At 38.1% G+C, this 12,038-nt stretch overlaps 1 protein-coding gene across 2 annotated transcripts; it reads left to right on the forward strand.

Moving 5' to 3' along the window:
* The first annotated feature begins 1,836 nt into the window (after positions 1-1,836).
* Positions 1,837-10,104, forward strand: LOC146457397 (uncharacterized). 2 transcript variants are annotated; one of them, XM_085092108.1, is made up of 5 exons: positions 1,837-1,970; positions 4,045-4,086; positions 4,957-5,079; positions 6,875-7,203; positions 9,343-10,104. In XM_085092108.1, exons 1-5 carry the CDS (start codon positions 1,949-1,951, stop codon positions 9,373-9,375), a joined length of 549 nt encoding a protein of 182 aa, XP_084948234.1. In that variant the 5' UTR covers positions 1,837-1,948; the 3' UTR covers positions 9,376-10,104. The 2 variants fall into 2 exon arrangements, with proteins under 2 accessions (XP_084948234.1, XP_084948233.1); XM_085092107.1 differs by having other exon boundaries at positions 1,838-1,970; positions 4,954-5,079.
* Positions 10,105-12,038: the final 1,934 nt, after the last annotated feature.

Here is a 12,038-nt window from a genome sequence, read left to right on the forward strand (position 1 = left end):
CTGAGAATGACAGTACAGCTCAAAAATATCATGAACTATTAAATTGCATTTTTGTTGTTGTTGTTGTTGTTGTTGTTGTTTAAGGTGATTCCATCGAATTGCATTGCGCATCCTTGCTGCGCATAGTTTTTTGCGTCATTTAGCGCGCGCGCACAACATTACGGGATTTCCTTGAGGTTAAGCTCGGCAGGAAAATAAATGGTCTTTTTCTTCTAAACGAGCACGGTGACCCCCATTTTTTAATGCATCAATTTAAATGTCATACGGTTGACCACTACATATCGCGATTTAAAGAAAAGTTTAATACTCTACTTTGAGATATTTTTATTTGAATGCTTTAAAAATCACGTATTTAGGTAGTGCTGCTTACGTGGACACGCAGCAAAATCTTTAATTTCTTTCATAATCTTAATTCCTGTTCAATGAAAATAGTTTGTTGTGTAAGACTAAAGTAAATTTTGTTGAACTGCTTCGATATTTTAATGCAAGAAATTAATTTTTCTAGAAAGATAGTTCCCTATTTCTGATTACTAGCGTTCCCAATATAAACCCCGTGGGTCATCTATTTACTATAATAGCCATCCAGGTTGCACAAAAACGAGCACGGTGACCCCCATTTTTTATTGCATTTTTGTAATGCTTATAACATAGTCATGAACTGGACCAAGTCTTAGACAATTTTAAATACTCTTTCTTTTTCAGCGGAATCATCTTAAGTCGTTAATCCTTTTCCCGAACCTTTAGTAATTCTAATAACAGCACAATACTATTAGTGCAAAACGAACACTGAAAACGGGTCTGTTTATATGTGTCATCATTGATGCACGGTTCTTAATTGGGTGTTAATTGCGATGGCGGAAAAATTAAAGATGTCTTTCACCATAAAATTTATTAAATGAGTCATTATGAAGACAAAATTTTACTGAAATTCGGTCGTTAATTCTTTAGTAATTTTAGTAATGGAAGAAAGTTGTTAATGCAAAACGAACAAAAAAGGGGTGCAGTTGATATCTGTTGCCACGGATACGCGGTTCTTAATTGTGACGGCGTAAAAATTAACTGATGTGTTTCACCATAAAATTTATAAATTAACTGTCATTATAAAGACGAAATGTTACTGAAATTCGGCCAGTTCACCAGCATTAAATATCTCAGCCGACATTTCTTTGATTATAGCTTGAATGAAAACTTTAGACGGAAACACGAAGTGTCGTTCCAATCAAAGTTGACTGAGCAGTACTTTTCGATGGCGTTTTGTTTTTGTTTTTTTTGTTTTAATATTTTAGACAATTGAGTTACTGCTATGTTTTAAAATCTCATTTTGCCATTGTCAGGACTAGAAGGTTTTGTACACCGAAAGCGTTATTAATATATTTTTTTTCTTACTGGTTTACGATAAGAAGACAGCTTTTAAATTAGATAAGCAATTCAATTTCCGATTTATTGCGCAGACCTAACCTAATATAATAATGGTTTATTAATTCAAGAAAATCGACACATCAATATATCCAGTCAACTCCCTTTAATTGCGACTGCACCCTCGGGATCGTGAGTTAGTATCCTTAATAGCGAGAGTCCGTAATAGCGAGAATTTATTTCAGTCAAACGTGTGTAATTTTTTTGGCCGGGGATTTAGCTGCTGTCCGTATTATCGGGGCGTCCGATAATACAGCGAGGTGTCCGCAAGGCGAGAGTTGACTGTATTTGTAAAAATTGCATGAAAAATTAATGAAAAGTTTGACAGGTACTATTTGCTTTCAAATCTGAAGGCTGTGTTTTGTTCTACTACACTATTAAGGTTGTCTGCTTACTTAAATAATGGCTACATTAAATGACACTATTTTTGCAGTTAATTCATTCAAATTCAGCTCACGGACAGGCAATACACACTTACAACGCACTTAAGCGCTTTTAAAAGCGTTTGCACGGAACGACGTAGTTAAGGAAAATGACATGGCTAAACCGTGCAGGTAAGAGAATGTATTGTATGTATAAGATGGCAATGTTTTGCTTCAACAAATGACAGGGATATAGCAACAACGTCGATTCATCGTATCCGAGTTACTGAAAAAACAAAAATCAACTTTTCGAGATTTTGGTAATCACAAGCTTAAGCCAAAGCAATATGTTGAAAATCGCGCTTCTTAAGGGTGTCACACTAAAATAAAGAATATATCTCGTATCGCGCATAGTCAGGATTTAAGACTGAGGTCTTGTGCTTAGAAATTAAAATATTTTTTCGCTCTTCAAGTTGCATGCATTTAACGCTATGTGATAAAAACACATTAAAACACATTAATTTGTGTCGAATTTGAGAAATCTCTGTGGAAGACTCGAGACCTTTCAAGAAATATCTCGGAAAGACGGCTGGAGACGATAAAAATAAGATATCTTCCAACTTCTAGCTCTTGGAGTCAATTGAGAATTCATATTCAAGCATTGAATTAATAGCTATACAAAATTGTAGATAAAGGTTTTTTTTGTAGTTGTAACAATTCAAATGAAAGCTACTGAGCAATGCGCGTCATTGCGCTGGAGTTTATTGTAATATTCAAGGTGGTTTTAACATTGTCGCTTGGGGACGAAATCTTCATTGACGCAGTCTGGGCATTAATTCCAGTGAAAGTTACGGTGCTGTTTAAATATTATGCTGAACAAGATGGATGAAATCTTCAAGTTTGACCATTCCGTCAAAAGCTTCTAAGCGATTAAATTTTCGGTGGTGTTGGTTATTATGCCGTCAAAGGTAGTTGGGTAAACATTTTAGCCTGTGAACGAAATTCTCAAGTACGAAAATTCAAAAGAAAGCTTCAGAGTTGAATTTATCACTTTGCCGTGTGCCATTAATGACAACGTTGAGCTGTTGGACACGAGCTTAAGGTTCAAACTTTTGAGTCTGTGTGCGGAACGAAACGACCATTCGTTTCAGATGAAAGCTACTGCGCAGTCGGACTTTGTTAATATGGTGCCGTTCGCTTTTGGTTAAATTAGTTTGCAATATTAAATTTTCGAATTTGAAAATTTCTATGAAAATTGGATAACGATCCCACGCATAGTTGAAATGCATATAATCCTTCCACTTAGATAATTTATTCCTCATTTTTCGAACAAACGGCTTCAAAAACGTCTGGAGATTTTATCATTTTTAATCAAGCGATCCTGCCGCAAATGGGTAGACAAACAACACCTATTAAAGGCTGTTGGCCTTTCGATATAACTACAAAAGCTTAGTTTTACCAGCAGCATCAAACACAACAGCTGCAAAAACATTTCATGTTCAATAACAGTATCACAAATGAGCAGGCAGCCGGACACCAAGAGATTTGTTAGCTTAGGCTTAGGTTATCACCATTATTTTTAGTTCCATCGATTTCTGATCGAAAAAAATCTAGTTATTGTTAAATTGCATTGTTAAATTTTTGTCACAACCGTAGTTTCTCCACTTGCTCCTCGAGCTAGGTAATGTCCTTTTGTCGAATCTATCTTAATCCCATCGGCGACCTCTTTGAGTTCATCTGTCACCGTTAGTCACTGTTTGGTAAGAGCCACACTCTCAGTCAGTCAGTCAGTCAGTCAGTCAGTCAGTCAGTCAGTCAGTCAGTCAGTCAGTCAGTCAGTCAGCCAGTCAATCAGTCAGTTAACCGTCATTCATTCATTCCTTCATTCATTCATTCATTCATTCATTCATTCATTCATTCATTCATTCATTCATTCATTCATTCATTCATTCATTCATTCATTCAGTCAGTCAGTCAGTCAGTCTGTCAGCCAGCCGTCAGTCAGTCAGTCAGTCAGTCAGTCAGTCAGTCAGTCAGTCAGTCAGTCAGTCAGTCAGTCAGTCAATCAATCAGTCAGTTAGCCGGCAGCCAATCAGTCAGTTAGTCAGTCAGTCAGTCAGTCAGTCAGTCACTCGTACCGTTATTTAGTCAATCAGACAGACAGACAGACAGACAGACAGACAGTCAGTAAGTCAATCAGTTGAGTTGCACGAACTCACAGGACTCAATTCACTGCTTTCAGTAATGGTTTGCTGTTTTGTTTCAGTTCTTTGTTTGAATCTATGGTTCACCAGTGTGTCATTAGCAGGTACGAATGAACAAGTATCCCTTCTTCTAAACAGCAAGCTTGTTTAACAAAATTCCTGTCAGAAATCAAAGATTAGATTCTGTTTGTTCATGCGATAATGCGGATCTCTGACTATCATAAGCAGATCTCTATAAAAATAAATCATTCTTTATTAAAGCTTTAAGCCCTTGGGGTGGGGTTTGGTTTGGGGGAAGGTGAGAAAAGGTTAATTTTCACTCTAAAATTTTTCTCCGGTAGAATTTTTCTAGATGATTTTTTTGTTAGTGCCAGCACACATTTTGTCAAAGATTGGTGAGAGCCAGTTGCTAAGGTTACGAGATATGACACCATTATTGAATGAAAATAGGTGTTTTCACCTTCCGTCGTCGCTGCTTAAGTTCCGTTTTATATATCGGGAAAATCCCGGACGACCAAGGATTTCTCTGTTTTCCCACCGCCTCTGACTTTCCCGACTAATGAAAACTGGAAATCGTAGACATCCCCGATTGTCTGGGATGGTCGCAGACAAATTGGGAAAATAAGGAGTGTCTCCATTTTCAAGACGCGTCCCAGATTTCTGCTATGGTTGGCGATCATTCCCGACATATGAAAACTCAAATTTGTACTGTCGGGGACGTCGGGGTCTTCCTCTAAATTGCTTCTTTCCTGTTCAGTTTCCCACTCACCCCCCCCCCCCCCCCAATCCCACCCCGACAAATAAAATTGACGTCTGTCATCGATGGACACCTCAAATCTGGGACAGACGTCTGGCGATTTCCCGATATCTTGGCAAAATCTGGGACGGTCGGACTGAAAAAGTAAAATCCCTGATCGTCCGAGATTTTCCCGACGTATGAACCTGTAACGCTGTTTGCTTGTCATTTTTAGCAGCGTCCTGCCAGGATGCAGGTTGGTTTTGCTGGATTCATAAAAATACCGGAAGATGCGTAGAAAGTTCAGATTATGCGGTAAACAAGTGCAAGAAGACCTGCAACTTTTGCCCCGTACCCACAGGTAAACAGTGGAAAATACGATCTCGAACTCATAAATAATTCGTCAGGACAAAAGAAAGAAAATCACTACCATGAAGGAGGTTTGCAAATGTGATCTTAGTTATTATAAAATTTGGAGAAATTTTGCTTTGAGTTTCTACAATAGTTATTGGCAAGGTTTGAGAAGCTATATCAATTATACGAAAGAGTACTTCGTCGGATTTCCAAAACTCCGGCGAAGTTGGTTAAAAAAATCTTGGCTGCACCTAGTTTTTTCAACCTACTTCTCGGTGTTTCAAATCGGATGAACTTTGCTCTTATTGCACGTGTTTGATATATTACATCAAAACCACCAAAAAATATACAGACAGTGGGAAAGCATAGTCAGTCTCCCATTTCTCCGTAAGTTTGATAGTAGAGTTTGATTTCCTGAGTAACTACAGGAGCAATTGGCTTAAGAGTGTAATGTTTGGGGCTCGAGAAAGGATCCCCCTTGCCTCTCCAACGTACAGACCTTTTGTGTCCTCTAATTGCTGTTGGAGCTTACCTAAGGGGTTTTAACGATCAGGAATAGCGTGCAGCACGAAATTTTGCGGATTGACGATTTTTTGTGGTTTGTGGAAACAAATTTTTGCTTTTCGAGATGACTGAAATTTCTGCTGGGAACTAATTTTTGAGATTCTCTATTCAAGCAGCAGAACGTTTAAGTGGACGAAACTTTTATTGTACGGTGTGTTGAGTCAAAATTCACTCTACTTACATATTAGAGACATTCTGTAATACCTCACTGCGCAAAGGGACTGAACAAGAACAAAACAAAAAGCCTACCCAATACCATGCACAACAAAACACTATTTCATTAATATGGTTTATCACGACCGGTATTACCGTATATTATTTTACAAGAAAGCAGTATGAATGTTTGAATTACCGTAGCTAAAATCTTTCTAGGCATACAGAGGGGCTTTTGCCGAAAGGAAAGATGTAGTATACAATTTTGAGACCTAACCAACCGCTAACTGCTAAAATGCAAACTAAAACTACGGCCTAGCAAATAGACCTCTTTCATAAATGGATCGAGGGCTTAATTGTTATTCTTTTGTATGCATTTAAATTAGCCTTCCTGGCCTCGCTAGCATGTGTAAAAACAAAAGTATTTTCACTCAAAAGCGAGGTCAAGAAGGCTTATTTGCATGCACATAAAAGAATACTAATTATGCCCTCCATTATGAAAGAGGTCTATGGTGTTCCTTCAGATGACCCATTCGTGCCAATCTAATGTACTGAATTGCCGTACACTTGACATTTTCTGTGCTTCAGTTACACACTGTTTTGTTTGCGATACAGACCACCGTATGCATCTAAGCTAGGCTGCTTTTTCCAATAGAAAATAATGTTAATGGGCCAATGTATATCGCCCCAGTGGCACAAGTCGGTGTACAAGCGGAGTTTTTAATTTGACTGAAGGGAGTTAATTTTTACGGCGTTATACTTTGCGTTTTTTTTTTCTGTGGGAAATAAAAGTTTCATGCTACACGGTAAGTCAAAAAATGGTTTCAGAAATAAGAGTTAATAAGGATATGAAATAACAAAAGGGTTCAGAGATAATCCAGATTAAAAAAGCAATAGTTTTAAGCATTTTATACCCAATTACCCTTAAAAGGGCTTCATGCATCTCACCCTGCAAGGCAAATTAAAGGAGGGGAGGGGGGGGGGGGGTTCAAGGGGGGTTCACCCTGCAGCTTATAAAAAGCTGCAAGGCTTTGCAAAGGCTGCAATACAGTGTTTCTTAGCTGCAATTGCTTGTCTGCTTTCAGTGATTCCAGCGACAACTGGATTATCCCAGATAACCCTTCCCACAACGCCTCCAAAACCAAAGTGCTTCGGCCAGAGTTTGAATTTACCAATAAGCCAAGAAAAATTCCAGGACCAAAAGCTGCTGGGTCATGTGATTTGGAAACAGTTCGCTCTCTCCGAACTTCAGTGCGAGGATTTGTGCCTTCGAGTTCCCGGATGTTTGGCTTACAATTATCACTATTCAGCGGAAAAGGAACAGAAGACTTGTGAGCTAATGAACGAAGTGGTAGACATTAAGAACACGCCAGGATATTGTTTTCGATTGTTTGAAAGACAGAGAGCCCTTAGTGTGAGTAACAGCTAACCATTTTGTTTGTCTGATTGAATGCTGAGTTCGGAACGACCATGATATTGTCTGCCTTGTTATGGAAGTTAAAAGCTTGTGTTTAATACTCCCTTTTCGATATTTTAAAATTCAGCTTTAAAATGAGACCAAGAGTACACAACTGAAAGGAAACTGAATACATGTAATCACATTTGTTCATTTCTGTTGTTTTTGTGTCCTCTGGACCTTGATATCAAGTTGAATTTTAATAGTTCGAAAGAAGCGTATTATTGAGGTGTTTTTAACACGAATCAAAAGGAAAATTTAGTTTCAAATAAAGGAAACTAACGGGGAAAAGGAGGTAAAACCTTCAAATGAATCGAAATAAAGAGAGGTTGGAGGCTCATATTTAGCTAAATAGCAGAAAACGTATACGTTAATTCCACAGGCATATTGCAGAAATATTCAAAGCCATCGCGGGTACTTACTGCTTTAACCCCTCCCCTCCCCCCCCCCCCCCCCCACTCATCTCCTCTGCCCTTCATGCCAACCCAGGTAAATACATGAGATCTCAGGGCATGGGTTATATGCAGCTATTTTAATTAACGTTGTTGGTTTTTCTAGACTCGATCTTACGCAATTTAACAAGACCGAAAGTTAGTATGGGTAGATGTCACTAGTATTTGTCATTCAACTCATGAGGTAATTCAGCTCACGGTTTTCGGTGCGGATAGGACGGGAAAAAATACCGTAAACATTTGCCTTTGTGATCTATTTTACGTAAGGGTGAACTGCAGCTGAGTTTGATAAATAAGCCATTTTACAGTTGTGTGCCTAGTAAACTGGCCTTGGATTTGAAGCGAGGCTGGTGTGACCTTGTTTTGATAAAAACCTCACTGCTTTTCATATGTAAACGCGAACTACAATCCTGGCCAAAAATTCCCGGGACAGGAACACAAAATAGCATTGTCAGTGAACATTTTCATTCTCTATATCTTAAGCCCGTCTTCAACATTTTTATTAAGCTGTCTTTGCAATTTTTGGAAAGCCCCCCTCCCCCCAAACAATGTTGAGCGCAACTGGAATCATTCGGACTGTAGATAAACGCAGCATCGTAACAACATTGCTTGGGGGTGGGGGGGGGGGGGGGGAACAGTTCGTGATTAATTTTGCAAATCGTCCCATTATTTTTGGCCAGGATTGTAGTTAGCATAAGAACAGTATGATCTACATATGAAAAGCAGTGAGGTCTGTATCAAAACAAGGTCACCTCCAGCCTCGCTCCAGGGCACTAACCACACAACTGTAAAATGGCCTATTACCAATGTCATGTTGCGGTCGTGTCGCGTAGGCTTTCCAGCACCCTCTTTCCAGCAACGTTAATTGAATAGCTGTACTGTCAACATACATATATGTAAAAGATCTCTAAAAATGTGAATCAAAATTCGGATTAACGCGTACTTAAATTAAAATAATTTCCATTTAATTTACATGAATCAAATCGGTATAATTATTAGAGTGGTTACTCTTTTTGTGTTATTTGTGTTTTTGTGCGACACGTAAACCATCCAGTCTTCTCATGAATCCTGGATCAACATTGGGAATACTATTATCGATCGAAATTGAATCAGCCTTTACCATCTTTGTAAACCGCTTTTTTTTAGAATGCAAGTTCTAATAAGCAGCAGGTTGGTAGAGAATTGAAAGTCAAATATTACAGAGTATATGAAGGGAAATCCAATTATTTGGTAGTGTCAAGCTCAGCTCTAGTTTAAAATATGATACAAAAAATTATCCACGGGAAGGTCAACCTCGTTCCTAGGGTCTCTGAAAGAAAATTCCCCCTGGGAACGAGGTTGCAGGAAGTTTTGCTTTATTTCAAAAGAAACCTTAGTGCGTGGTGTGGTTGGAAAGAGAGGCTCACTTAAAATGGCAGTGCTCATCCGGATTGATCTGAAGAATGTTGTTGACTCTTGTTTACGCGTACTTCTCCCCTTTCAAGGGAAAAATTTGAGATCGCTGTCATTAGTAACCAGCCCCGCGTTGTGCCAACGCTAACTAACAATGTAATTTACGTTTCATTGAAGTGGTATTTGCAAATTTATGTATTTCCTTAATCTTTGATTATTTTATGTTAATAAAATTCGCAATAATTTTTTGCAGGTTCTTCTTGGATCTTGCCTTGGTGAAACGTGAGATTCTATGTCAAGGAAAAACTGAACGTTACACAACCAATCTAATTAATGAATAGTATATTAAAGGCTTTCTTTTAAGAATATCATAGTGTCACCACTTGAATCTAATTTTCAATTTTTTTTTTCATTATCCCTATTCAGCCTCGCTCCTGATGCTGAGCTATTGACGTCACGGCAATAGGCCATTTCCGAGTTGCTGTGAACCTCACTATGAAAGCGAGGCTAAGTGCAAAACTTTTCGTATGAAAATGAGTTTTGTTTGCATATGGATGAAAACTAATTTTCATAACAAAACTTTGCACTTAGCCTCGCTTTCATAACAAGGTTCAAAGCAACTCGGAAATGGCCTATTTGACTTTATAGTTAAGGTGTACAGTATGTCCTAAACTATTTCCCTTGAGGTTCGGAAAGTGGACCCGATGACGCCACATGACGTAAATGTAACGTCATTTGTTCTTCACAGCCGCCATCTTGGATCCGCAATCTTGGATTTCTCGATATCTCCCAAATCTCAGAAAACCGTCCAAGTTTGTTCAAGGTTTATCAAGATGTTAAGAAAAAAATAGTGCAAAATTTAAAACGTACAACAATAAGCATAAGGTTTGTGATAAGAAGAGAAAAATCAAATAAGGTAAGAAAAGAAAGGCTGTCAAAATCTTGTTGCCACGGAAACATCAGGTCACGTGAGCAGTCAAATGTTATACCAGAGTTATTGCCAAATAAGGTTAGGGAAAAGCCACAAAATTTGGTGGTGGTTACTTTTACATTACAAAAATTAACCACACTTCGTGCCCCTCCCCCTCTCCCCACCCCCGTCCCCCCATCTAACCCCACAGGCTAATTATTTTTAAATAAATAGGGTTAACAGTGGCAACGAAAATAAGAAGCTAAAAGCAATAATTATTTCAATTCACTCTGCAAACGCTTTTCGTGGCAGAAAGCAGAACTTCAAACGGATTTCAAAACATCATTAAAAATTTTGCACAAAGAATGCACGGTGTAAAACACTTGATTGAATTTCAAAACGTTTTTCCAACATCGTTTTCCTGTCGCTGCTTTACATGTTTACTTCTTGTTGATTTGATTTGTTATTTTTGAAATGGCGATTAACATTTTGGAGACTGACAAAAGATGAATATTTTAAACCGAACTATTTATTTATTAGCTTTAAACATGGAGTTCCGCTATAATATCGGTTAATGTAATAAAAATAACAGTTCAATTTCACTTTTGAGAACGATGTTTTACAGTAAATGACACAGGCATACTAGGAAAAAGATCCAAGTTCTCCTATCAGGAGTCGAACCTAAGACCTTCCGATTGCTAGTTCGGATGCTCTACCACTGAGCTACAGGAGTCTCGTGGGAGATTAGGCCATTAAACTAGGTTCATGGGACAAACATCCTGCATAATGCTAGTATTGGAATGTCAACGTGTGGCATATGCGCAATAGAAATAATGTGATGGAATATGTTAAGCCTGGTGAATAAATAAGAATGATGAATGAATTTTGCTAAAAATAATCTGTATGTGTATATATCGTCGTTTCGCGATGCTATTGCGGGGACCTCGGTTTGATTCGAACCCACTCCTCCAGATTGTGAACACGGATGCTCTGCCGACTGAGCTACGTAATACAACATGGTAATTACGTCAAGACTGCCACACGGTAGCCATCTTGGATTTCTGGATTTTCCCCTAACTTCTGTAAACCACCAAAATTGAACGAAACATCAAAATTAACAGAGGAACAGTAATATGAGCTAAAATGACAAGTTACTGTAAGAAAAGTAAAAATTTCTCATGATTTAAAAGAGAAATATTCCATATCTGAAACAACCACCTGCCAAAACATGGTTGCCATGATAGCATCAAATTCAATGAATACTTACCAACCAGATCAAAATATTTCCAGATATAGTTTTGAAGAAGTCACGAAGTTTCGTGGCGATTGCTCAAATATTAAGAAAGTCGTTAAGGTTCAAACTCCCTACGGAAAGAATGTGGTCCTCCGGTCTCGATCGATAGCGTAAACTGCATCAAAACTGTGATCATTCGAAACTAGTTTGTTTGGTTACAAACGGGTATGCAGGCGTGAACGTTATGGCAAAGATACAGCTTAACATAGAAAAACTGATCCGGCAAATGATCATGAGTTCTTCTCACAATAACGAAAAATTTATTTAGTGATTTTGTGATTTTTAATTCCCCTGTTTCAAAACCCATTTTCTCGATTCATTTTTTCCCGACCTTTACATTCGTACGACTTGGCTTCACTGGAATCAAATGACAACTTGCAATTGTCATTTATTTTCTCTAGTTTTCCTTTCATTACATAATATCTTGTTTTCTATTTTATAAAGCCAGAAACAGTTTTGCTACCAATGAAATCCATAGAAGCATAACACACAAAGTTCCCGTGAAAATTTCGTTGGTCATGCGTTTGTTAAAACAGGCTGGCTTGTGGCTTGCCTATCTTATTGTGACCCCGGATAAAAAAACCCCATCACTCTTTTTCGGGTACTGCACACAGAAAACAACAAAAATCGCTTTACACGAGTGTTGTGAAATCTCATCGATCAAACGTTTCATTCAACGTTTTGTTATTTTCTAACGAGCCAGACAACATAACAGCGAATTAAAACCAGTAGAACACGATAAAAA

This window comes from Pavona decussata, unplaced genomic scaffold (assembly GCF_977016875.1).
Source record: "Pavona decussata unplaced genomic scaffold, jaPavDecu1.1 SCAFFOLD_244, whole genome shotgun sequence".
Classification (NCBI taxonomy): domain Eukaryota; kingdom Metazoa; phylum Cnidaria; class Anthozoa; order Scleractinia; family Agariciidae; genus Pavona; species Pavona decussata.

Excerpts from the sequence above, each read along its gene's own strand:
- LOC146457397 (XM_085092107.1), top strand. The coding sequence starts at position 1,949 with ATGACATGGCTAAACCGTGCAG. Across the intron at positions 4,087-4,953 it reads CACCAGTGTGTCATTAGCAG|CAGCGTCCTGCCAGGATGCA; the intron begins GTACGAATGAAC and ends TGTCATTTTTAG. Across the intron at positions 5,080-6,874 it reads CTTTTGCCCCGTACCCACAG|TGATTCCAGCGACAACTGGA; the intron begins GTAAACAGTGGA and ends GTCTGCTTTCAG.